Source organism: Schistocerca americana, chromosome 3 (genome assembly GCF_021461395.2).
Source record: "Schistocerca americana isolate TAMUIC-IGC-003095 chromosome 3, iqSchAmer2.1, whole genome shotgun sequence".
Lineage (NCBI taxonomy): Eukaryota > Metazoa > Arthropoda > Insecta > Orthoptera > Acrididae > Schistocerca > Schistocerca americana.
The window spans coordinates 402,595,506-402,622,600 of record NC_060121.1 but is presented as its reverse complement, the minus strand read 5'-3'; the positions used below and the strand labels follow the sequence as shown (position 1 = coordinate 402,622,600).

Below are 27,095 nucleotides of genomic sequence, written 5' to 3'. Positions count from 1 at the left end.
AGCAAATTACATCCAGAAGAAAGACAAGGTAGCCACGATGTACTCGTGACCAGTATTGCACCATTACTTCAGCAGTTCTAAGAGGTCAGATTTATGTCAAAGTATGAACCAGTACATTTAAGTGTTGTTTTATTTGCAATAACAAGGCAAATTATGTGAAACTTGTGTCTGATCCTTGATTTGGTTCCTCTATGATATCTCTTAGGATCCACTCCACATAAATACTGACATCCGAGTATCTTGTGTGTTAAAATCTAATTAAAATAAATGGTTAATTATTTTCACAGTTCTGAATACAAAAATATATCTAGAGATATTGTGGATTCAATTTAAGTTAAGGGAGGAAATTAGTGTTGCATTTATGGAAACCTCCTTAGTGACTGATTTGATTTATTTCAAAGTGTTTGTGCTCTAAAGATTAACTGCATTAAATTCTGTTAGTGAAAATTACTGGTTGTGTTAGTGGTAATAAGACAGCATGTTGTTTTAAAATTAATTAGAGTGTATGACTTAAAGCCATACTTAAAATTATATAGAGAAAATTGCCAGCATTAACTCTTTTAAAAGTCACGCAAAGTGAGTGAAATTAGTGAAAGAATAATACCAAAATTTGCATCTTACAAATTGTCTCAGAAAAGTGTGTTTAGTTTGCTTTATGATATTGGACAGTTTATGCCTCCCCAATCTTGAGTTGCTTAAAATGAATAAACCTGCTTGAATAATGAATATATTAATTGCAGTTGAAGTAAATTTTGAATTTTGTGTACTTTGTGTGATGAAAATTGGAAAGCCAGTTTGAGAGGCCCCCCCCCCCCGCCCCCCCCACCAACAATTTTGCTTATTGAAGATAAAGTTACTGTAAAAGCCCTTATCCACAAAAAATAGAAACAATAGTACTTCTTAATGACTGCAAAAATCCTATTGAAAGTGACTTTTAATTATATTTGTACTATTTGGAAAGTTACTGTTGAAGTAGGACTAAGTCCACGTCCATTTCTGGTTTAATATTGACTTTCATAACTTTTGGTGATCACATTATTCATATGTAACAAAGTAATTCTCATTGAGAAGAAATAAACTGTCAACTGTTTCTATGAGAACTTGCATATACTATTTATAACTACTAGCATCCCTGTACCACTTATCCAATTGTAATTGAGTTAATTGCACCTCTTTGGGAAAGTAGTAATAGTAACTTTCGTTTATCATAACTCTATACAGATTATATAAAAGAAATGTTCCACATTACTACGAATAATTAGGCTGCGACCATTTTTATTTCATTTAAGTACACTTGGTTACTTAAAACATTTTCCAAATTTCAATCTCTAGCTTTCTGGTTTCTTCTGTAGCACTAAATTCAGGTTCGATAAGCCAAATCCATTAGGTAACTCACGGTCTATTTACTAAAATCCTCCCAAAGGGTAACATTAACTGCATCACAATACCATAATTGGTAATACACTGCATGCTGACGCAGTGTATTTCAATTTACTACTAGAGTTCTCTGTCTTGCGACGACGACGGTTGTTTCATGCTAAAGGCACTGGTACTTAGAAAATAATAAACAAATAATGTTTTCAGGCAGAAACCACTGGTACTCAAAGGGTTGCAGGTTTGGCTAGTACACTCATAGTGTCTAATTAGTCGATTTCAGCTGCATCTCACTGCGCTACTTTGCACGAGGCCAGAACGTGTGAGTAAAGTGCAAGCGAACTAAAGTAGAATCAGTTTTCGAATCAGCTTGTCATTGCCCTGATCATAAAAGATTTTTAAAATGATACAGCAAACCTTCACCGTCTTTGCACTACTGAGGCCACTGTCATAAATTTATAATCCCTTGTAACAGACACACATTGTCATGGAAGACGAAAGGAGTTTCTGCTGCGTTGTAGCAACGCTTCTTATGGCTGCCAGGGTTGCAGTTAGACAAGAAAGGGATTGTATCTTTGAGTGGCACACTGAGACAGCTGCAGCTGGACATCCAATTTAACTAGAGATCGGCGACTTGATATTTATACAAAGATTACAGAAAAATATCAGTAGCTGCTGTGTTAGCTGGCTGTAGTATCGAGTAAACAAGGCATAACAGTGCAGTGCATTGGCGGAATTGTCATTTGTACTCGGGTGATTCGTGTGAACAGGTTTCCGACGGGAATTAACAGACGTTGAACGCATAATAGTAGTTGGAGCTAGAAACATGGGATATTCCATTTAGGAAATAATTAGAGAATTCAGTACTACGAGATCCACAGTGAAAAGAGTGTGCCGAGAATACCAAATTTCAGGCATTTCCACTCACTATGGACAACGAAATGGCCGACAGCCTTCACTTAACGACCGAGAGCAGAGGCGTTTGCGTAGGTTTGTCAGCGCTAACAGACAAGCAACACTGCGTGAAATAACCGCAGAAATCAAAGTTGGACGTAAGCGTTGGTACAGTGCGGCGAAATCTGGCGTTAATGGGATATGGCAGCAAACGACCGACGCGAGCATTACATCATCTGCAGCGCCTCAGCTCGTGACCACGTCGGTTGAATCTTGGATGACTAGAAAGCTGTGACCTGGTCAGATAAATCGCGATTTCGGTTGGTGATAGTTGACGGTAGGGTTCTAGTGAGGTGCAGACGCCATGCGGCCATGGACGCACGTTTTCAATAAGGCACTGTGCAGCTGGGGGTGGCTCCATAGTGGTGTGGGCAGTGTTTACACGTAACTGAGTGGGTCGTCTGGTCCAACTGAACCGGTCATTGAATATAAATTGTTATGTTCATTTACTTGGAGATCATTTGCAGTCATTCGTGGACTTCATGTTAAAACTAAGGCATTATTATTTTTTTTATTGAGCACTGGCCGACAGAATTTTTCCTGACAAACACAACTCAAACTTAACCTATTCATTTATTACTAACAATACACAAGCCCAACGCAATCTGACTGCTACACGTTGACAACATGACTGCCAATAATTAACACAAAGGAATAGTCCTGAATTGCAAGAAACCCTAACAATAATACAAAACCAAAAAATATGAAATTAAGGAAATATGAAACTACCTCCAGCTCTGTTAATTGCCCAAACTAATTTCAGTCATGAATCCCGATAGTGGAAACCCCATTATTTTTCATAGGTCACTTAACTCACAGAAAATCTTCATAACACTATCTACAGAAACTGCAGCAAATAGCAACAACAGCCAACTAAATAAAAGGATTCTAACTACTATAGACTCTAACTACTTGGAGGCATATGGTTAGCAAAAGAAAGATTTTGTTGAAGAGCAAACAATGTATTTAGAAAATTTTACCTTATTCGTGTGACATCCAGTTCCAAAAATTTGTTGTCAATAATTCCACTACCGAAACATTATCAACCATACACCCATTATCTTACCTTTCCTTGCACATTTTCTTGTAAGAAATTTCATCTCACTTTACATTGCATGTCCTACTAACACAGAGTCTTCATTAAGAAAAACATGTCCACACACTTCCCTATCCACTAGCTAACCGCTAGTCCGTCCAACCACAGAATCTCTTGCGGAGGGCGCAGAGCGCTGTCAGTGATATTAACACAGTCTACAGCGCTGCCAACATACAAACAGGCTACTTACAATGTTCCAAACAACATCGAATTTTTATGGATGACAATGCCATGTCATCGGGCCACAGTTGTTCGCGATTGGTTTGAAGAACAGTCTGGACAATTTGAGAGATTGGTTTGGCCACCTAGATCGACTGGCATGAATCACATCGAACATTTATGAGACATAATCGAGAAGTCCATTCGTACACAAAATCCTACGACGGCAACACTTTCGCAATTATGGACGGCTATAGAGTATTTCTGCAAGGGACTTTTTGAGTCTATGCCACGTCGAGATGCTGCACTATGCCGGGCGAATAGAAGTTCAACCTGATATTAGGAGGTATCCCATGACTTTTTTCACCTCAGCGTAAAAATATGTAAATATTGACAGATGATCTGACAAGTAATATTTTTTGTGTTAAAAGAAGTAAGCTTACAGCTTGAGAGAAGATGAAGGTACGCATAGTGGCACTGGCAGGAATTACCAGGATATCGTTTAATAGTTTTCTGCGGATAAGTAAAAGAACAAAACGTGCTGGCATTACATGACGTACGCTTGGCAATTAATTGGATATATATAGGAAATAAAAATTTTTGTTTTGTTCTTTTGCTTATTGGTTGTAAACTATTAGGAACAAGGTCTTTTTAACTCATGCCAGTGCCACTAGGTGGCAATTCATCTTCTCCCACGGTGTAAGCTCACTTATTTTAACGTAAAAAACTACTTGTCACATGATATATAACTGTTTACCTAGTTTCCGATAAATTATTTTGTAAATTCCCTATAACATCAATATCTCACGTTTTGTGAAGCGTTTACCAATGGCTGGATCTGACGTAACCCGTCCTCGCCGCGAAATTTGCACACTGTCTGACTCGTGGGTCCGCAGCCATCAGTCAGCAGTTTACAAGCACGTCGCTTGAGCGTCCAAGGAACCGCCGGCAGCAGCCAGATGGGTAAATGCTAAATCGCTACGACAATATTTTCCACTGACATTGTAATCATCAAACTTGCTGTAACTTTGCTGTTCTTGTTCTTACTGCGCACATTTTCTAAAGATGACTCTACATGAAGACGAATCCGGCGATTTATAAAATGTTATTGCAATATAGACTCTTGTTTTAAACCAGTTGGATCAGCAAATCGTTGTTACTCCTCTGGACCATGTTGTCCAAATTTATGAATGCTGTAGTAAAGTATTCACAAATTTGAAAACAGGTTTTGTTATATAATTACATGGATGACAAATGCTATCGTTTCTGTGACTTACCGCACACTGCGTCATAGCTGTTTTTCCTTCACTGGTTACCATTTTCAGCCGTAGAGAACTTGATATTGAAACTATTTTTACGTTGAAAATTTACGACAGGGTATTTTTCATTATTGATTGTGGTTAAAATTATTTTATTGTACGAGAAACACTGTGTGTGAGTGTGTATGTGTGTGTGTGTGTGTGTGTGCATGGAATATGTTTACACATAGTTTTACAGGTTGCCATCTTGTTTAGACTGCGAAAGTCTGCTTTAAACTTGCACTGTGTCACTGTTTACGAAGTATGAAAACAAGAGACACAGTAAAAGCTAAAAGTGCAGTTTCGCAGTCAAAACAATGTGGAAACCTGTAAAATGCGGATGAGAAACTGTGAAAGAAAAACAGCTATCACGCTAAGTACAGCCTCCCACAAAAAGCAAGGCTTATGTCAAACAGGTGCACATAAGAAATTCTATTGCCAGATTTGTGAATATTTAACTAATAACTGGAAATCTATTTTTCCTGTCATTTAATAGACTGTAAATATAAAACCTACTGATGATGCTGTAAGTTCAGTATTAGAAAAGAAAAAATAATGGTTTGCACACGACGGAGCCTATACAAAAACAAATTTATTTATAAGAAAACACCGACACAAGAGTGAGCTTCAACCTCAAGACAGACTACCGGTTTCGACGCAGATGTGGTTAACGTTTCCATCTCTCGAAGTTAGCGCGATCCGCTTTAAGCTGTACGAGCAGTTTTGACGGCAGTCCTTAGCATTAGAGACCAATGCCGTGTCGCTCTGCAGCTCATCTGGAGGAATGTCTCTCCAAGAGCTCTACAAGGAGATAAGATTACGTCTCCTATCTGCGCAGACGTCATTCGACAGCAGGAGATAGGAATGGCGTCATACGTGCCTCCTGTATCGACAGTGTGATCTGCACCAAAGTCGGAAAAAGTTTCACTACAGGTAAGTAAAGTAGTTTATTCCAGCAAATTATCTCGGTGTTTCAAAGCAGTTTATATGTCTGAAAATCCTAAGTGTTGTCCGTGAACCGAACGAGGACATTAGTTACTTTTGCCGGTCAACTGCAACTCCTGCACTTAGGAAGGAATTTTCAGCAGAGTACGAACGTACTTTTGTTCTATCGGAGGTAAGAGTAGTACGAAATATCGCAGCTACTGTGCTAACAAGCAAGAGTCTTAACCATAGCGTCATACGTAGGTTTAGACGCGCTTGTTTCTTCGCTTTGAATCAGAGTGGCAATGGGCTGCAACTAATTAATGTCAAGAAGGAGAGAAAGGCGACAGGACGTGCTGTAGTGATTTCGGGCTCACTGGCATTTTCCGTTCTTTATTAACATGTTAAAGGGGATTACACGGAAAATTCCCACTCAAGAGGTTGCCAGTTTCTGTATTCTTTTCTTTTATGTGCTTGAAATGATATGAAGCTCTTGAAATTACATTTTCCTCACTGACGGACATAATTGAGACCCCTCATGTAATTCATATTGTAAGTGTTAGTTTTATTTCTCAAGTATGTCTCATTATATACTGACGAAAAAAATTGCAAGACCAAAAAATAATTAATACAGGATATCGAAATTTCGGGAATACATTTGTCGAGAGGCAAAACCATTTAAGTGATTAACACGGTCACAAATTAATGTAAGCGCAAGATAAGTCATTGAAAATGCGAAATGCTCGTACTTCAGTAACTTGTGCAGCCGCCAGAATGTTGAATACATGCCTGTTGCACTTGGTCGGCCAATAAAGAGATGGTTAATGCTGTTTGTGGATGAAACTGGAGTTGTCGTACGATGCCGGCCGGGGTGGCCAAGCAGTTCTAGGCGCTACAGTCTGGAACCGCGCGACCGCTACGGTCGCAGGTTCGAATCCTGCCTCGGGCACGGATGTGTCTGATTTCCTTAGGTTAGTTAGGTTTAAGTAGTTCTAAGTTCTAGGGGACTGATGACCTCAGAAGTTAAACCCCATAGTGTTCAGAGCCATTTTTTTGTCGTCCGATTATCTCCTAAATGTGCTCGATTGGAGACAGGTCGTGTGACCGTGCATGTTATAGCATGTCAAAACTCTACAGACTATCTTGGGTTACAACAGAGGTGTGTGCGCGAGCGATATCCTGTTGGAAAACACCCTGCGGAATGCTATCCATGAATGGCGGCAAAGCAGGCCGAATCACCAGACTGACGTACAAATTTGCAGTCAGAGTGCTTGGCATAACCACGAGAGTGCTCCTGCTGTCATACGAAATCCTACCCCAGACCATTACTGTAGGTGTAGGTCCAGTATGTTTGACACGTAGACCGGTCGGTTGCAAGCCATCGACTGGCCTCCCTGTGACCATCACTGGCAGTGGGGCAGAACCAGCTTCCGTCAGAAAACGCAGCAGACCTCCATATTGTCGTACAATGAGCTCTTGCTTGACACCACTGAAGTCGAAAATGAAGGTGGTTAAGGGTCAGTGAAATAGACCCTACAAGCCTTCTGGCTCGGAGCTTTCCTTGAAGTAATCGATTTGTAACAATTCATTGTGTCACTCTGATACCAACTACTGCTCAAATTCCTGCTGCAGATGCAGTACGATGTACCAGAGCCATACGCCGGACACGATAGTCTTCCCTCTCGGCAGTGCCACTTGGCCATCTGGAGGCCAACCTTTCTGCGACCGAACGTCCTCGTGATCACCGCTGCCAGCAATCATTCGTGCCAAGTCTTTGAGCAGGGTCGCAGGAGGAATATACAGCTTCTCGCATACCTCTAACACGACCACGTTCAAACTCAGTGAGACTCGATAATGGGTCTTTGTCACCTTAAAGCATTCTTCACTAACATCAACTCACCATATCCAGTCTGAAAGGTAACTAGCGCACAGAGCCGTTACAGGGTGTGTTTAAAGCAAACCTGGTTTTCATTCTCATAGTGCCGCAACTAGTGCCATTCTTACGCGGCTGGCGCGAAACCTGAATAGATATCATCTTTCAGATGTGGAAACATCCCTACCAACTTCCATTTATGTCGCACAACTCCTTCTTGGCGTTGCGATTTTTTTCCGTCAATGTATTACAGTACGTACAGATATCATCTGCCAGATTTGTTTTCCATTTTTTGTTTTGTTTTTCAGGCACGACAACCTTTTACTTATCTGATGTAGATACTGATCATTTTAGTTAATATCATTGCTATACAGTTATTTTCAAAATTTCTTGCACTTTACAAGAATCTATAGTTCCTACAACTCACCAGTTGATTCTTAAAGGGAGACAAGTTTAAGCCGATTCCCCTATGCTTACAATTATAATTTTCGAGAGATTTAGGTATCTTTTCTCAACGAACTGTTTAAAACAGCCGCGTATACTGTGAACAAAACAAGTATATTATTTTGCAATCCGTTCCAAATACAAACAGTATTTCAAATTTAAAAACCACATATTTTTTTAGTAAAAGGTTTTTCATCCACACAGTGGCAAAATGAATTTTTAAGTAAGCACTAGGAAAAAATACAACTTTATACACCAAAAAATGTTTGTTTAGAACGGTCTGTCCGTTTTTCTACTTGAAATTCAGAAGCTGGCCAGGTGCCTCTCAATCTCCGGCAGATATCATGCAAATTAAGTTATGTCATTGTAATCGGACTTGATAGCTTTCCGAAAATATCTGGTTAGATGGAAATAACTGAAGGAAAATGAACACTTCAGAAGGTAGTTCAAGTTTAGAGTATATTATGATAGTAAGATTAACACGAAATGTGCGAATTTTAAGCCGGCCGTAGTGGCCGAGCGGTTCTAGGCGCTACAGTCTGGCATCGCGCGACCGCTACGGTTGCAGGTTCGAATCCTTCCTCGGGCATGGATGTGTGTGATGTCCTTAGGTTAGTTAAGTTTAAGTAGTTCTGAGTTCTAGGGGACTGATGACCTCAGATGTTAAGTCCCATAGTGCTATATTGGTAATTTTCGCTCAATAGTAAATGTCTGAAGGCATAAAGTTATCAAATAACTGTAATGTAAAACAAATGAACCGTCGCATGGCAACGACAGAATCTATTATTCTTTATCTTTGCCGCTCCTGCGCAGAAGCTGTAAATCTCTATGTACACGTATCGATTAATGAGTTCTATTTTTTAAAGACAAGTGAGGGTTTGAGCGCTTCGCCTTTTACTGTTTCTATTCCCTGAAAGGCGGACGCGGACTTACTCCGTTCCGCAATCTGTATTTTATAATTTGTGCAAAATAGTCTGTAAATGTGCTAATTGTCTTCTCAATCAGAAAACATAGTTTTACGTAATTAATTACGAGCAGGCACCACCAAGAGGATATTAATTTGAAGTACTGCCTGCGATGTGCAAAGCTTTTCTTAATACGCACCAGCTATTGTAACTGTAATATATAATGGTACTTAGCATTGGAAAACGTGTGTTATATATGAAGTGTGGTTATTTAGACAAATTATTCTTTTCTCGTTCTCCTCATTACTTGAATGTTAATCATTTTGCATCAGTTTATCTCCAGAAACTACGATCACGCTGATGGACCGAACGCTGCATTGAGGCAGGAGGAACATTATTGTTTTCCTGTTATTTCTGGAACAATCCTTTTCAATTGTGTAGTATTTATTTCTTTAAAAGTCAGTAAATCTTTTGGTCCCTTCAACAAATATATATATATATATATATATATATATATATATATATATATATATATATATATATTCCTAAGTAGGTTTTAGTGCAGTGTCATAGCGACATACCTTAGCCGTTTGAAAATTTTATTTGCCTAGCAATGCTCCAACTGCTACAGGCGTGCTTGCAACAGATGTAGTTCAGATTTGGAGCTTACACATGGTCAATGTTTGCCTCACTTTTCTCTATATTCGCCGGATGTTTCAACTTTGAGTGATAAGCCAAACCATTATGAAAATCTACTTAATAACGCTTCTATCCACCTTTAGGACGCACTATAGTAGCGATTCTGGTTGGCATGTATTTGACAAGTCCTTGGTAGGCTTCCGGACTATGTGGCATCAGATGTCTATGGACAGCTCACACAGATCTCGTAAATTACGGGCCAGCGGTTTGCGGGTGCGGAGCTAACACCCCACACCATCCCCTGTGTGTTTCATCGGGTTCAAATCACGCAAGTTTGTTGGCCGATATATGAGTTAACTGTCATTCTTGTCAAACCACCGAGTCACGAGCCTGCCCTTGTGACCCGGATTGCACTCTATTGGGCAACGCCATACCTTTCAGGGAAGACGCCAAGCGTAAAGGGACGTAAATGATCCGCAATAATTTTCACGTAGCTGCAGCTGTGATGGTGCCCTCGATTACTGCCACATTTCTCATACAAAGCCAAGTGAGTGTCCTCCCCCACTGCCCCTCCCCCACCCTTGTAATATAATACTGCCCTCCCTTACCAGCCAGCGCCAGGGGCACAGTGCAGGTTTCGAGCAGTCGGTCACCTGGATGGCGGCGTAACTGGACGCGACCATCGACCTTGTGCAACGAGAAACGTGACAAGGTCACACATTTTCATTAATCCAAGGTACTATCATGGTGGGATAGGACACTAGTGCCTCCTGGTCTGTTATGCCCACACTAAGGTCGTTGCCAAATTATCGATATCTTTTACTAGAGATATGGATAAATATCGGCAATGTTTAAGCAGATGATATGTCGATAACAACACGAGAGTACCGAGTTCCGATGTTTTTATTTTACATTGTATTTTTTTCACAATTTTTTGGTAAATATTCGAAGTTGTTCTTTTGAAATTGTAATAGAACATCGTTTTACTTTCACTGTGTGAAGAAGTCTGACTACTTTTTGAGCTTTCACCTCGCCCGGTTGCTCTGGGATGGCAGTATCAATGGAATTACAAGATTTCCGATATGAAGAATTTTTAGCACAACTACTGTGCGATTTATATACATCGACATTCTTAAAAAAGATGACGACATTGGATTGCAGTGGACGGAGACGTGTGAGAGAAAATACTGACGTAGTCGACGCTTGGTGCTTCCAACAGAAACTGCAACGTTTGGCTTCACCAAACGATTTTGACACTATAGCTGTTAGATTTCTGGCGTTAGCAGAAATGAAAAAACAGGGAAGTCGACTTGAAGTGTTCTGGAGAAATCCTATATGTGACGAAACCGAACGATGGAGACATTGGACGCCTTCTATTATGCCACTCACATGCACTTACCATTGTTAGCAAAGCCATTATCGCGAAGCGGAAGTCTACCAAGGACTTGTCAGTCGCTGGTGCGTTAATTCCTAAGTGACCAAACCGCTGTCATCGGTCCCTAGACTTAACACTACTTAAACTAACTTAAACTAGTTTATGCTAAGGACCACACACACACACACACACACACACACACACACACACACCCATGCCCGAGGGAGGACTCGAACCTTCGGCGGGAGCAGCCGCGCCATCCAAGGACTTGTCAAATACATGCCAACCAGAATTGCTACTATACTGCGTTCTAAGGGATCTCAAGTCTTTCTCTAAGATGGATAAGTAGATTGCTAGCTTGTTGTAATATATCAGTACTTAAATATACAGCTTTAAGGTTGCCATTATACGAGTATTTATAATGCGCAGACGATATTTTTATAGGCCTGTAAATCGATTTTTATTTCGTATATATATCGATACTTTTCTTCGATGTATAGAGAGCAGATAATGATGATATATTACATATCGATGTATTGGTTTACGGTTATTTTTAAAAATATCAGCGGTTCTAGTCCACACAGCTCGGTCAGTCCCTTGTCGGCTGCTCGTGATTACAAAAGTCTCGGCACCATAGCCCAACAGCTCGCAGTTACTTACTTCCAGATCGTTTTCCACCCAGTGTCTCCAAGTTGTCTTCACCCTCGAGGCATCAACTGCCCATAGTGACATCTCATTATGTTTTCCTAGCTGCGGGAATTTCTCGCAACATGCTGCACAAAACGCGTGTGAGACTGTGCTCTTCACTCGCACAATACAAACATACCAGACTGTTTTCTTAGGGTGCGGACAAGGCAGCGCTGCTGTGGGCTCTACCTGCGGGAAATGTTTGCGTGCTTCACGAGAAGTCTGTATCGCACGGTGCAGGAATTTGCGTGGTTGGAGGAGAGGAGGAAGTGGAACTGAGCACCAGGGATTACTAGCCGACAGCAGTATTTGTTTCGCGCGTACAGGCAGCACCAGAGTAAGTAATCCTTCCGGTCTAATTATTGACACATTCACCAGGAATGTCAGCTGACCGCTTATCTGCCTCAGAGGATGAGGAGCTTATCGGTTTGGTATCCCAATAACTGGCGCCCAGTTGAAGAACTAAATGTAAAAGGAGTTCATTCGGATAGAAACCGATAGAAAAATGAGTGAAACATGTAAAAAGAAATGTCTTTGGTTCTGTCCAGTGTAATACATTTGTAAATAATACCTGTACTGAGACTTTAACATAGTTATAGTGAGTTGGATGTTGTTGTTATAGTGACCATTACTGTGAACGACGATTAAAATTCGGCTCGTTGAAGTAATCAGTGAACGTGTTCCTCAGAGTGGAGCTCTCAGCTCTGGCCTAACAGCCGACACCTACCAAGTGTATTATGTTGTCTTTGATGATGCGATCCCAGGCTCCAAGGAACGTAGGGGACGATGCGGGAGACCCGGCAAGGTGATGGCGGAGGTGGTTTGCCATTGCCTTCCTCCGACCGTAATGAGGATGAATGATGATGATGATGAAGACGACACAACAACACCCACTCATCTCGAGGCAGGGAAAATCCCTGACCTCTCCGGGAATGGAACCCGGGACCCCATGCGTGGGAAGCGTGAACGCTACCGCAAGACCACGAGCTGTGGATGTTGTCTTTGAGGAGTTCATTAATTTCTGATACGTCTCCGTTACAAGCCAGTCGGAAGTGGCATTCCTCTGCATCGTCGAGCAACTATTTTGCTACTAAAATGTTATACGCTCGTTTTTCTTCACGATCTAAGAACATTTGTGTGACTGCTTTTCACTTCTGAGCACTCTCTCCTAACTTCCATGTACTCTTGATTTTTAGATCGCTGTCTGCGCTGAATGTTTTGCCTTTGCTGCCTCTGCTGCTACTGTCGCGTCACACTGCAACACACCTATATGAGGGAAGGAAGGAAGATTTGGTTTATAGACCAGTCGACAACGAGGTCATTAGAGACGGTGCACAAGCGCGGATTGTCAAGGATGGGGAAGGATAAAGGCCACGCTCTTTGAAGGGAACCATCCCGACATTTGCCTGGATCAATTTAGAAAATCACGGAAAACCTAAATCTGGATGCCCGGACGTGGGTTTGAACCGTCGTCCTCCTGAAAGCGAGTCTATTGCGCTAGCCACTGTAGCACCTCGCTCGGTTTGAAGGCTTATACAGTGGATACGTTATTAACTGACATTTAATGGTAAATGTGACTTGTTTGTGATACATTTTCAATATGCCGTTGCCTTGAAAAGGCCTACTGTAACTTATAATACATAACAGCTAAATATGCCAAAATAAATACGGCGCTGACGCAACGATTGTGGACATTGCACTGGGTCTCTCGTGTGGGTGACGTCAAAATGACGTCAAGGTCGCAGGGAGTGGTTTGAGATGAGTGTTACGCGTTGCGAGCGGAGCGGGTAACTGAACACCCACCGCCCCGTGCTGCCCCAACCATGGAGGTATAAGGAGGGGAGATGGCACTATGGCCGTCTGCTGTACGTCTGTTTGAAGCCGGTGGGCCGCCATGTTTGATTGGTCAAAACAGTGACAGAGCTCTTGTTAGAATTGCGTGTTCTTCATATTTAACGTTATGTCTGCGAAATAATTTCAGATGATGAGTGTTACAATGTTTACATGCATAACACAACGTCAGAATAGCTTTTTCAGGTGTTTTCGTTTTGTTTTTAATGCGTTTTTGCCCCAGCAATACAACTGATTTGGTCTCGTTAACTTAAGTGTTTCTTTTGGATACGAACTTCGAATGATGAAAAATAACAGTGTACAAAGCTCTTTTCAAACTCAAATCACCTTTTACTGTATTTGTGTCGATGTAAACTGAAAGCAGAACCCGAAAGCTATGCTAGTTTACATAACGGATGATATTTCTTACTCGTTTACACACTTATACAAAATTTCATTTGTAAATACAAACATCGTTTGTGCTTTGTCAAGAAAAATAAGCATATGAACCCACAGAGCCCTACGAGCTTCATTGATCGGAAATCTGAAATAAAATAAGAAGAAAACAGTTTCACAAAACGTAAACAAGGCCGCACATCTCACGAACATAAACGACAATATTTTACGAACGGGGCCACTTACGCATGGAACGTGATTCCTTTTAACTTGGTAGCACTATTCCAACGGATAGTACACCCGTAAACAACGCAAACCGGCATTTTAAAATGAAAAAACTTTCAGCAGCTCTACACAGTAGCAGAATCGGAAATGCGTCTTCTGACCAAACTGCAATGGCGGAGCTCGGTTTCTGTCGGCTTCAAGTTTGTGACGTCATGGCATCTCCCCTCCTTATACCTCCATGGCCCCAACTCACCTCTGCGCGGTGCTAGGCACAGCACGAACGCCGCTGGCCGCGTCGTCTGGATAAAGACTGTGTCGCCGTGGCCGCCTAGGTGGGCCAGGTGAAGTGATGTACCGTGAATTTCAAATCCCAATTTATGAGGCAAAACTTGATGACAACCTCATCCAGTGGAGAATACTTTATAACAGTTATACTGGGTATCCCGGGGAGTATGGCCAATACAATGTGAGTCAAAAAGGACTTTACAACTTTCGAATGAGGTAGAAATTTATTGAGATAACTTACAGAATCGGTAGGTGTGTCATTTGGTAGCAAACGACCTCAAGTTTCAAGTGTCATTTTGGTTCGATGTGACTACCATTTGCCGTGTGGTAAATCAATTTCTTCCCACACTCGTAACAGCAAATCGGTAGTAACTTGGGCAACGGCAGCGTAGATTCGATTTTTCAGGTCGCATAAACTGTTTGGTAGGGGAGGAACAGACATACGAATTTTAACAAAACCCCAGAGAGGGAAATCCAGTGGTGTCAGGTCTGGGGAGCGAGGTGGTCATGCGATTGGCCCTTCACGGCCAACCCAACGCGCTGTGAAGCGATTAAAGAGGAAACCTCGAAGTTCTCTCACGAAATGGGGTGGTGCACCGTCTTGCTGGTTGTAAACAATCCCATCTTGGTCGTCTCCATCGATCTGTGGAATTAAAAACTTTTCAGGGAGAGTTCGTTTCATGAAACCAAAACACACAGCGAGCACGCTCCACTTTAACTGTGTACTACACTGGCGCTCATGGTGGCGGATTGGATACTGATGCACTGCGATACTCAAACTTGAGGTTGTTTGCTGCAAAATGCCATCTCTACTCATTATATACGTTATCTTTACAAATTTCTATATCATTCCAAAGTTGTAAAGTCCTTTGTAACTCACCCCGTGTTAAGGGAGACGAGAGAAATGATCATTTGTAGGAACACATTCAACCCTCGCAGCAATACCAAGAAGGGGGGGGGGGCGGGAAGGGGCGGGGGAAACTCTGTGCCTAATTTGTGAATATAGTGTTGCAGTTACTTTACATTTTAAAATTTTCGAAAAAATAATTATCGTTTCCGTTGATTTCTTGTACCAGATTCCATAAATGTTTTACGTTTTTCAGTTAAATTTAACCTACAAATTTAAGTCTCAGTGGTAGACGTCACTTTCCCCAATGAATATCATATTCAGTATTTTTAGTTTGATGATCTTACTTAGACAACAATATCTCTTTGAAAATTATGTTGTAAGTAAAAGACAACAACATTAACGAAATTTGCATTTTTTAAATTTACCCCACACTCTTTGTGAGGACGGGGCGACTCCTGTGAGGACGGGGCGAGAGTCGTGCTTCGGTAGCTCAGATGGTAGAGCACTTCCCCGCGAAAGGCACAGGTCCCGAGTTCGAGTCTCGGTCCGGCACAGTTTTAACGTGCCAGGAAGTTTCATATCAGCGCACACTCCGCTGCAGAATGAAAGTCTCATTCTGGAAACATCCCCCAGGCTGTGGCTAAGCCATGTCTCCGCAATATCCTTTCTTTCAGGAATGCTAGTTCTGCAAGGTTCGCAGGAGAGCTTCTGCAAAATTTGGAAGGTAGGAGACGATACACTGGCAGAAGTAAAGCGGTGAGGACGGGGCGTGAGTCATGCTCGGGTAGCTCAGATGGTAGAGCACTTACCCGCGAAAGGCAAAGGTCCCGAGTTCGAGTCTCGGTCCGGCACACAGTTTTAATCTGCCAGGAAGTTTCAGATTTCCTATACTTTGCCCTTGGTTCTGATAGTCATTTTTCTATCACACAGGACTCTAGTGAGAATGGGCCAATTACTGCACAGTACTGTATACTTATCCAGTGTATGGTACTTCTGAAGTTGTAATGTATACTTGATGTCCTGGTATTTTGATTTCATTACTCTGACGTATTTGCGGGTCAAAGTTATTTTATAGACGAAGAAGATGCGCCGAACACGACAGTTTTTCTTTCAACTTTATTCGCACACCTGCTTCGGAAATTTGTATTTCCATTACCACTACTATTGATGCGTCAGAATGACTTCATGCCATTACACAATATTGACGACGGAAAAAATAAATTTACGAAAGCGGTATGCGAATGAAGTTTAATGAAAAACTGAAGCTACCATGTGAATTTTCATCCTCTACGAACTGAATTATGCATTTATGGACCAGTTCAAACTTGCAATAACTGGAAATGCATTAATTGTCAAAATTAATGGGTTTAAGTCCTATTGACAGACAAGCTGATGCTAACTTGTTCCTCTGCTGATTCAAAACTTTCTTCAAATTACACGATTGTCCACTGCCCATAGAAATACATCCCTGATGGTTAAAATAAATGAGATACTAGAAATTTTTAGTCACGTAACTCACGAAAATGTTGAACAAAATGAGAGATTGGGTGATGTACGCTAATATTTATATCGATGGCCTCCATTATCGGAACTGATTCCTCACACGTATTTGAGCAAGATTAAAAGAGTATATAATAATGTTTACGTAATAAAAAAATGGTTCAAATGGCTCTGAGCACTATGGGACTTAACTGCTGAGGTCATCAGTCCCCCAGAACTTAGAACTACTTAAACCTAACTAACCTAACGACATCACACACATCCATGCCCGAGGCAGGATTCGAACCTGCGACCGTAGCGGTCGCGCGGTTCCAGACTGTAGCGCCTAGAACCGCTCAGCCACTCCGGCCGGCCGTTTACGTAATACTCAGGTATATTATGTACCTTCGAAGCGTTCCACGTACGAATGATTTCTTTATTTAGTACAAGAAGCACTTACCATTAATTCAGTGATTTGTGACATCCATTTTCCACCATAATGGGCTTTGGCAGGGATTAATCAAAACAGATTTTCACTTACGAGAAGGCATTTATTTGACATGCTCGTGTAGCTTAACGCGCACCACGCTAGTCTACGAGACGGGGGAGGGGGGGGGGGGGGGGTGAGCCAGATCCGGATCGAATACTCGCGGTGGAATCAAAAGTGGAATTGGTTCCCAATCGCCAACTGAGAAAAAATGCAGCACACAAACAGTTAAAATACACACAGACCAAAGTTTACACGATGCACTGACAGATGGTGTGCATGATTTCCCATCCGTAGAGATGATAAGAATGGCATCCGGCTACAAAGATAAAAGTAAAATCAATTTGTCAAGTCACGTAAACAGCGGACTGCGAACGCCAGGAGTGTGTAAGAGGGAAGAAGATTTCCAGATATCTTTTAACTGTATGATATAAGTTTGATTCCTTCACAACTTCAGCAGTCATAAAAATGTTCTGGAGAAATGTATTCTAGTGTACTTACTTACCTCTGCGAATACGGGCTGACACCACTCTTTAAGATGTTGATGATTCCTGTGATCTACATGGTGCTCTCTATTCTGAGGGGTTTCAACAGTTCGGCAGTTATTTGAACAAGGGAGTTGTTACTGCTGACAATTTATAGAGAAATTTTCGTTGCCAAATTATGTCTAAAAGACGCTATATAAAATTATCTACACGTTTACTTCACTCACTTTCAACCCGTCTTTACAAATGTGTATTAAATTCCCACAGATTAGCAATTACGTGAGAGCACGTCACCAGGATTCTTGACAAATTCAATCAGCCATGAGAGAAGCTGTATCATAAAAATAACTATCTGATACATACACTCGTGACACTAAAAATAAAATGGCTCTGAGCACTATGGGGCTTAACATCTGAGGTCATCAGTCACCTAGAACGTAGGACTACTTAAGCCTAACTAACCTAAGGACATCACACACATCCATGCCCGAGGGAGGATTCGAACCTGCGACCGTAGCAGTCGCGCAGTTCCGGACTGAAGCGCCTAGAACCGCTTGTCCACCGCGGCCGGCACTAAAAATAAATAACGGCCATAAACATTCGAAGGATTCTGCCGCTGCAAATAGATTAGCTGTTAGTTCTCTTGTTATCGTGCGTTCAAAGAGAAAAGCGGGTCAGTAAGAGAAAAAAATATCGCTGAAGTTCAGCTCTTCCGATAAACCTTTAGTGTGCCAAGATGTTCCGAATAAACAACCATCCTCCTCTGAAGCAAGCGAAAGTTTTCGAAGCAGTCGTGTCGTTTCAATACTGCCTTACTGTACGTTTTAATTTTTCTAGATAGTTTGTGATTTTATTTGCGCGGTGACGGCGTGAAAGTAGACCAGACAACACAGCATCTGAAAGATAAAGTTTTGCGTGTTAGTGAGCTTAAACAGAAGTGTCGTTGACGGCTCTGTGACAATGGCCTAAGGAGGAATGATTTATTTAGTGGAAATGTTCGTGTTAACTTACCGACTTTGGTCAGACCGAATGTACGGTAATTTTACCAGACTGTTTATTGCGACGTGTGTTTTCCATAACGTGGTTATCATTTCTAGTGTGGACGCAGTTGACTCCAATCATCGTCGTTAGTTATCTATACAGAAGTTAGTAAGGCAGACGTATCACTTAAAAATGAGTGTTTTCGCAGTTGTAAATACGTGTGTTATACTTCTGGTGTGTAACCTACTTCTGAGCATGTATGCGTCTGCTCAGCCGATCATGTGCATGTACATGATGCCAGACGGTGTAGTTGTCCCAGGACCGTGTCTTTCCTACGGTTACTACGTCTTTTGCTACGAGTGCGAAAATGCAGAAGTGACTCAGTCAGCTACAACACAGCATGAAACAACTGGTCGTGACACAGTTTCCACCACGACTTTTGTTCCTAAGACAAGGCCGCCGACCGAGTCTACTTCACAGCCAACTCCTACTGATTTGACACCGCCCAGAACTACAGTCAGGAGCACAACACCAGAAACAACATCTACGTCGTTCAAAACAACAACAACAGTGGAGAACTCCTCGCCAACATATCCAACATCTACCACTACCACGATCAGTCAGCAAACGACAACTGCAGCACCTACAACTACTTCCACGCCAGTCTCCACGACAGAGTCTAGAACCACCAAGTCTACAACGACAACCGTTGCTTCAGTCCCAATAACTACGACGGAATCGATTTCCTCTACAGCTGGAACAACTACTTCTCAACTGACGACAACTACCACAGCGAGAAATACCGTAATTAGTACTCTGGCAGTAACAACTACTTCCACTCCAGGCACAGGAGCAGCTAACAATGAAAAACCTACGATGTCACCCAGTACAGTTGGATTCACAAGCACTGTCACGCCAATAGCTACAACCACGGCGCAGACGGCTGCGGGTAACAACAACACCACTCATCAAACCACTGCATCAAGCGCCACATCGGCAGTTACGACAAGTACCGAGAGTGGAACAAGCCTACCTTCAGGAACCACAAGCCTACCAGGAAATGTAACAGAACTTGAGACGCTCACCACCGCATCAAGAAGTTCCTTCCCGACTCCACCTGCTCCTATAACGAGCACCAGGCGTCCTAGAACAACAAAAAGAAGACGGACGACGACGACCACCACCACCACTACAGTCCCCACCGAACAGACGTCGACTCCGAGCATCGCAACAGCTGCTGACACTGGTTCCACTTCGTTGCCTGTTACACTCACGTCGCAAACGGCTGCGGGGAACAACAACACTACTCATCAAACCATTTCAACTGGGGCTACATCGACAATTACGGCAAGTACTGAGAGTGGAACCAGCCAACCTTCAAGAGCTACAACCCTGCCAGCAAACGCAACAGAGCTGGAGACGCTCTCCACCTCATCAAGTTCCTTCCCTACTGCATCTGCTCCTATAACGAGCACAAGACGTCCTAGAACAACGAAAAGACGGAGACGGACTACGACGACGACGACGACGACGACCTCTACAGTCTCCTCCCAAGAACCGTCGGCTCCGACCGCCACTGCAACGTCACTGACCACGTCACCTTTTGGAGAGGTGACATCTGAGAGTACGACTGCAGCTTCGATACCAACAATCACCACCGAACAAACAGCAACTGCAGGTGCTCCTTCATCTCCAGCTACCTTCACTTCCACCCTACAAACAACTTCATTGCCGACGACCACCACCCCTCTGCAAACGACCACGACCATTGCTACAGTGCCAACGACCACCTCTACCACACTACAAACTACTACAACTACTACTTCACCGGCGTCGACCTCGACCACCACTACCCCTACAACGACAAGCACCACGAGCACTACTTTAGCCCCTGCGACCACTACTACCACTCTACAAACAACAACTTCATCAGCTTCCCCAACAACTACAGCTATTCCAACAACTTCGACTGAGAGAACTACTCCTAATTTTGATCCGGATCCAGAATGATGTGACAAGGTGGCATATCATCAGGTAAGCTTAAAGAACATAGCTCATAGCTAACAGTTAATGATTATGATGGTATTTTAACGATAAAGCTGTAACTACGTGTGGGGAACAGACTATCAATCCGGAACGTGATTTATGAATTTACTTATTTTGATGTTAATGGTTTTAATCATATTAATAATACCTCGCCCCACTGTCTACGATTACATCTAACTACGTGAGTACTGAATACGTTGGACAATTAATTAACAATCATTTTTGTTACTTAATTAATTAGATAATAAAATTGTATAGCTATAGTGAAAATTAAAGAGACTGAAAAGAGAAATTTGTCTTTTCCAGCATTAGTCCCTATGGCGCGGAGGTTCCATTTTTTATCCTATATTTTACATTATTTATATATACTGACCTTGTAACCTCACCGACGCTTCATTGAACTTGAGTAGAGAATCTGGAAAGGATGTGGAGAGATACTGTTTACCATAAATAAATTGTGTAATCTATGCGCTGTATGTTTGAATCGGGTATTAGGAACCAGCCCAGCATTTCTGGACGTTGTTAAACACTTGTGTATGTGAATAGAATACTAGTCAACATGATATAGCAAATAGTCTTTAAATATCATTGTCCTCGTAAGCTAATTTTCGAATCCTTGCACACTCTTCTAAACAACTGACATGTACAGAACTTTGTTTGGTAAAGCACCAGCAATTATGTTATAATGGATATTTAGAAAGTTTGAATAATGTAATCGACTTCTCCTCGCCACTCAGTTTGAAAGTAACGTGCGGTCTAGGTCTACGACTCTTCACAAAAGAAAAAAATTGATTATTTGAGTGCAGCTTCTTGTACAACCAACCGAGCAGAATGTAATCGACCTCTCCTCACTCACAAAATTTGTTTGGCACTTCTTACTTGCCTAATCGGAAAATAATGTTTTATGGTAACAACAATAATTGTACGCAAGTGCAGACTTGTTTGAAAACTTTCAGGAATAGTTTTCAGCTCCACGTAATTGATTATGTATGACCAGATGAATATATATATGATTTTTTTTGTTTCTTACAGACTTTTGGCTCGACCATATTGCCTTTGTATGCCTTTTTATGTGAAAAACAAAGTGGGGCGCCGATATTTATCGATTGAAACTGACTTGTTTAGCTATGAAAATTTGCGCTTGACCATCGCTTGACTATCTGCTATCTATTATTCCCTGAAATTATTTCACAATGTTCTGCTTATGATTTTTATGTCATCATTTAGAGTGATTCGGTGTTACTGGCAGAGTGGGAGTAGGGTAATGGAACGATGGTGTCTCCAGTTTTCAGTGCTTCACATTTAAAACGCTCTAGCATCACAATTATTTCCGGTGCGTCCTCAGCGGTTTGTTGTTGTTTTCGTCTTCTTCTGTCCTAAAAACTGTTTTGAAGCAGCTGGCTGACTAATTCACTCTATACAAACCTCTTCATCTTTGCATAACTATTGCAGCCTACTACATCCATGTGATCAAGCGCACTATGGTGGTTAGGGAGCGAGACAATGTGAACTGTTCAGAGCTGACGCAGTTATGCTAATGCACGCAGGTATGGATGCGTGCAGGCTAAGAAACTTTGTGGCAGTTCTGGAAGATAAATTACTTTCAATTTTGGTGTACGGCTTGATATTTACCTAATGTCCCCAACGATGTACAACAATGCCGTCGTTGCTGCGTCGGCTATTCTCTCTTCGTAATGACTTCTTCTCCTTAAAGCTCCATTTAAAAATGCAAGTCCTCATCGCATCAGGATGTGGACATTAGGATGTAGCTCGGTAGGAGAATGAAAACTTGCTACTTTCGTATATTATAACTTTTAATTAACGCAATAGTGGGAGAGTGCAAGTACATACTTCTTTATCGCACCACCGAGATCGGCGAAAAAAAAAAACAATTAAGGTACATAAAAATTGATAGTATAGCTTTAAATTTTTTGTCAGCTTACTCAGATACAATCATACCTCCCTACGATATCTCTCCCTCACGAGAACGGCGCGAATAAGAATCATTGCAAATATTTATACGTGTAGGCCATCTAATGAACCTACACAACTGCCCCCTCCCATCCCCTGAATACTGGCGTGATCCATATCATTGGACGTCAGTACAGAGTGGTGGTGCATTACACTATTTGCACCTTTTTTGTACTTTGTACTTTGTACTTTAAACTCTGGGTACTGAGACCTTGATTCGTGGCCAAGTTTACCTCGTTTGCTCCCAGAACGTGTCATTACGTAACATACATATCTAACTTTGTTTAATGTACATTTAACAAATTATTACTAGTACTACTTACAAAATTTTTAAAGGTTGCATCAACAGACACATTTCAATTCAGAGTCTGTAGTTTGATTTCTGAAATCTAACAGCTACTATTGCGGCATTGTTTAGCGCGTGCACCCCACGTGACGTGTGCTGGGCGCTCACTTGAGTTTGTTAACGCTGTAGTTCAGTTGAGCTGTCCATGAGTGTGCTACAATTTCTCTTATTTACAATAAAAGCGTTCAACCCATTGCTGCTACGTGGTGAGGCTTTTGGATGTTGGAACCATCGACGCCGTGGCGAGGAGGTTCATCATTTACGGCCCAGGCATTTGTTCTTGTCTTAGCCGCATGTTTCAGTGGTTGAACCAGGCTCACGCTACATCTGAATGGGTTCAAGGTAAGTCTCCAATGCCTTTATTCGTTTCCTCTCAGTGGTAGAATGTCTTGTTGATACGCGAGTCCACCGAGGATATGAATGTTCGTTGCCGCTCATATACACTTTTTTTTAATTTTTTTTTTTTTTTTTACGGGAACACATGGAATTACGTGTGTCAAACCTTCACAAAATGTTCGTAGCACATTTACAGTTATTAGTTCATATATGCAGTCCTGGAAAAGTTATTCCGCTTGACACTGCGTCAGACACGTAGTTTTTACGTTTCATCATTGTTACGATAACCTAGATATTTACATTTTAAAATACATTGACACGCCAGGTTTGTGTATTTATTACTTCGCACACATACATTTTCATATGACATTTAATGAGCGAGGTGGCGCAGTAGCTAGCACACTGGACTCGCGTTCGGGAGGACGACGATTCAATCCCGCGTCCGACCATTCTGACTTAGGTTTTCCGTGATTTCTCTAAATAACTTCAGGCGAATGCCGGGATGGTTCATTTGAAAGGGAATTGCCGATTTCCTTCGCCGTCTTTCCGTAATCCGATGAGACCGATGACCACGCTGTCTGGTCTCCTCCCCCAACCAACCCAACTCATATGAAATTTACATTTAAAGACAGCAAAGGACTTGGAAGAGCAGTTGAACGGAATGGACAGTGTCTTGAAAGGAGAATATAAGATGAACACCAACAAAAGCAAAACGAGGATAATGGAATGTAGTCAAATTAAATCGGGTGATGCTGAGGGGATTAGATTAGGAAATGAGACACTTAAAGTAGTAAAGGAGTTTTGCTATTTAGGGAGTAAAATAACTGATGATGGTCGAAGTAGAGAGGATACAAAATGTAGACGGGCAATGGCAAGGAAATCGTTTCTGATGAAGAGAAATTTGTTAACATCGAGTGTAGATTTAAGTGCCAGGAAGTCGTTTCTGAAAGTATTTGTATGGAGTGTAGCCATGTATGGAAGTGAAACATGGACGATAACCAGTTTGGACAAGAAGTGAATAGAAGCTTTCGAAATGTGGTGCTACAGAAGAATGCTGAAGATAAGGTGGGTAGATCACGTAACTAATGAGGAGGTATTGAATAGGATTGGGGAGAAGAGAAGTTTGTGGCACAACTTGACTAGAAGAAGGGATCGGTTGGTAGGACATGTTTTGAGGCATCAAGGGATCACAAATTTAGCATTGGAGGGCAGCGTGGAGGGTAAAAATCGTAGAGGGAGACCAAGAGATCAATACACTAAGCAGATTCAGAAGAATGTAGGTTGCAGTACGTACTGGGAGATGAAGAAGCTTGCACAGGATAGAGTAGCATGGAGAGCTGCATCAAACCAGTCTCAGGACTGAAGACCACAACAACAACAACAAATATTGTAAAAAAATTTGCATAAACACTGTAGAGAAATTATCCATACAAGACAGTTAATATTACATACATTTCTTGTGATTTCGGGTTTTACATTACCATTTTTATCACATTTTCCTCTCGCGCATTACCTTTTTGAATGTTCATTTGTGAACAATCTATAATCATAATCTCAGTTTACTTTAACATTTCTCAGGCTGTCATTTTTTTTCAGTCTCATTTTCCAGAATTGACAAAATATTTGCATACAACGTTATCTCACGACGTGCATGAGTTTTGTATTTATACATCGCACCTGACGCGAGTATCCCTCGTTACAAATGCCGAGGAAAGAAGCTTCATAACAAGAAATCGCGATAAACCTACATAACTACGTTTAACTACGCCTCTGCCAAGTTTAGTGGGATGTGTCTTACTGGTCTACAGGAAATATTATGGACAGGAAGAAGCATGCATTTTTACTCTACTACTGCAGTCCTTCATCATCACGAGAAAACTATTGAGTACATGATTTCATGTCTGTCTACTCGTGTTAATCCACTTACTACCTACCGATACATTCTGACAGAAGAATATTGTGTTATACAACTGTCGTCATCTGTTGTAAACAGTATACTTCAATGCCGGTGACGTAAACTTCTTTTTGCTACATGATATCACTCTTGTGTATTATGATGTGCGTGAATACATTTCTGCGAGAATTGTGCCAATGGACAAGTGTAAAACAATGTTGAAACAATTTGTGTTCGTGAGCAAATGCACGGTAATAACTCTTGCTTGGCGCTCTTCTGAGTCACACGAACTTCTAGTGCTTGGTCTGAGCTCTTTTAATTTGGTAGCAAAAGACCTAAGTTCAACATTTTTATACATCTGGCTTACTGTAGCTCTTTCATGCACACATTCACACTATCACACTCACACATACTTTTATACATACGATTATTTATTTTCGGTACGGCCCGTATGCTTTGGTACCAAACACCCAACTACTGTGTTTCCTGTTTTACCCAGGGCCTGACTTTGCATCGTTGTCAGTATTCATATGTTCGGTTTCTATCAGTACCCAGTTCATTCTTTATCAGTTTTTATGAGTTGTAAGAGCGCACATGTTCGTACTGCGGTTGTCGTTTTGACTTAGTTTTCCCACCTCGAAAGAAAAGTGTTGTTGTTGGCGGGGCACATCCTATCTCTCATAGTATCATAGTACATTCAAGACTTAGTATATGTCCCTTCATTCCTCATGTAAATATCTCCTTTCGCTCTCTCTCTCTCACTCTCTCTCTCTCTCTCTCTCTCTCTCTCTCTCTCTCTCTCTCTATATATATATATATATATATATATATATATATATATATATATATGATGGTGAGTCAAATAAAAACCATAAATATGTTTTTAAATATTATTTGTTGTGCAGAAGTGGTAAAAAGCTGTATCACTTTTCAACATAATCTCCCCCACGCTCAATGCAAGTCCTCCAGCGCTTACAAAGTGCCTAAATTCCTTTAGAAAAAAATTCTTTTGGTAGTCCGCGCAACCACTCATGCACCGCGTGGCGTACCTCTTCATCAGAACGGAACTTCTTCCCTCCCATTGCGTCTTTGAGTGGTCCAAACATATGGAAACCACTTGGGGCAAGGTCTGGTGAGTATGGTGGATGAGGAAGACACTCAAAATGCAGGTCTGTGATTGTTGCAACTATTGTATGGGCAGTGTGGGGCCTTGCATTGTCATGTTGCAAAAGGACACCTGCTGACAGCAATCCACGTGCTATCTGTGTATGATGCCCTGCTGACAGTGGTCCCTCTAGGCATGTAATGCTCCAAAATGACGCCTTTTTCGTCCCAAAAGAGAGTCAGGATAACCTTCCCTGCTGATGGTTCTGTTCGAAACTGTCATGGTTTTGGTGATAAGGAATGACGCCATTCCTTGCTCGCTCTCTTCGTTTCCGGTTGGTGGAAGTGAACCCAGGTTTCGTCCCCAGTGACGATTCTTGCAAGGAAGCCATCACCTTCTCGTTCGAAGCGCCGAAGAAGTACTTCACAAGCATCAACACGTCGTTTTCTCATTTCAGGAGTCAGCTGAGGTGGCACCCATCTTGCAGACACTTTGTGAATCTGGAGCACATCATGCACAATGTAGTGTGCTGACCCATGACTAATCTGTAAACATGCTGCAATGTCATTCAGTGTCACTCGGCGGTTTTCCTTCACTATGGCTTCAACTGATGCAATGTTCTGTGGAGTCACAACTCGTTTTGCCTGATTG

The 27,095-nt window shown here is 41.7% G+C and overlaps 1 protein-coding gene across 2 annotated transcripts in view; it reads left to right on the top strand.

Annotated features, from left to right (window-relative positions):
* Positions 1–5,691: 5,691 nt before the first annotated feature.
* The window catches only part of LOC124605716 (mucin-5AC-like), a 34,254-nt gene continuing 12,850 nt past the window's right edge, over positions 5,692–27,095 (top strand). The window contains exon 1 of one of the 2 annotated variants that reach the window (XM_047137591.1): positions 5,692–5,814. Coding sequence is in view for 1 of the 2 variants with exons in the window: in XM_047137590.1 (XP_046993546.1) it covers positions 18,939–20,756 (1,818 nt within the window). In the remaining variant the exon portion in view is untranslated. Of the gene's footprint in view, positions 5,815–18,509; positions 20,781–27,095 lie in introns of those variants that run through there. The other variant, XM_047137590.1, reaches the window with a different exon arrangement.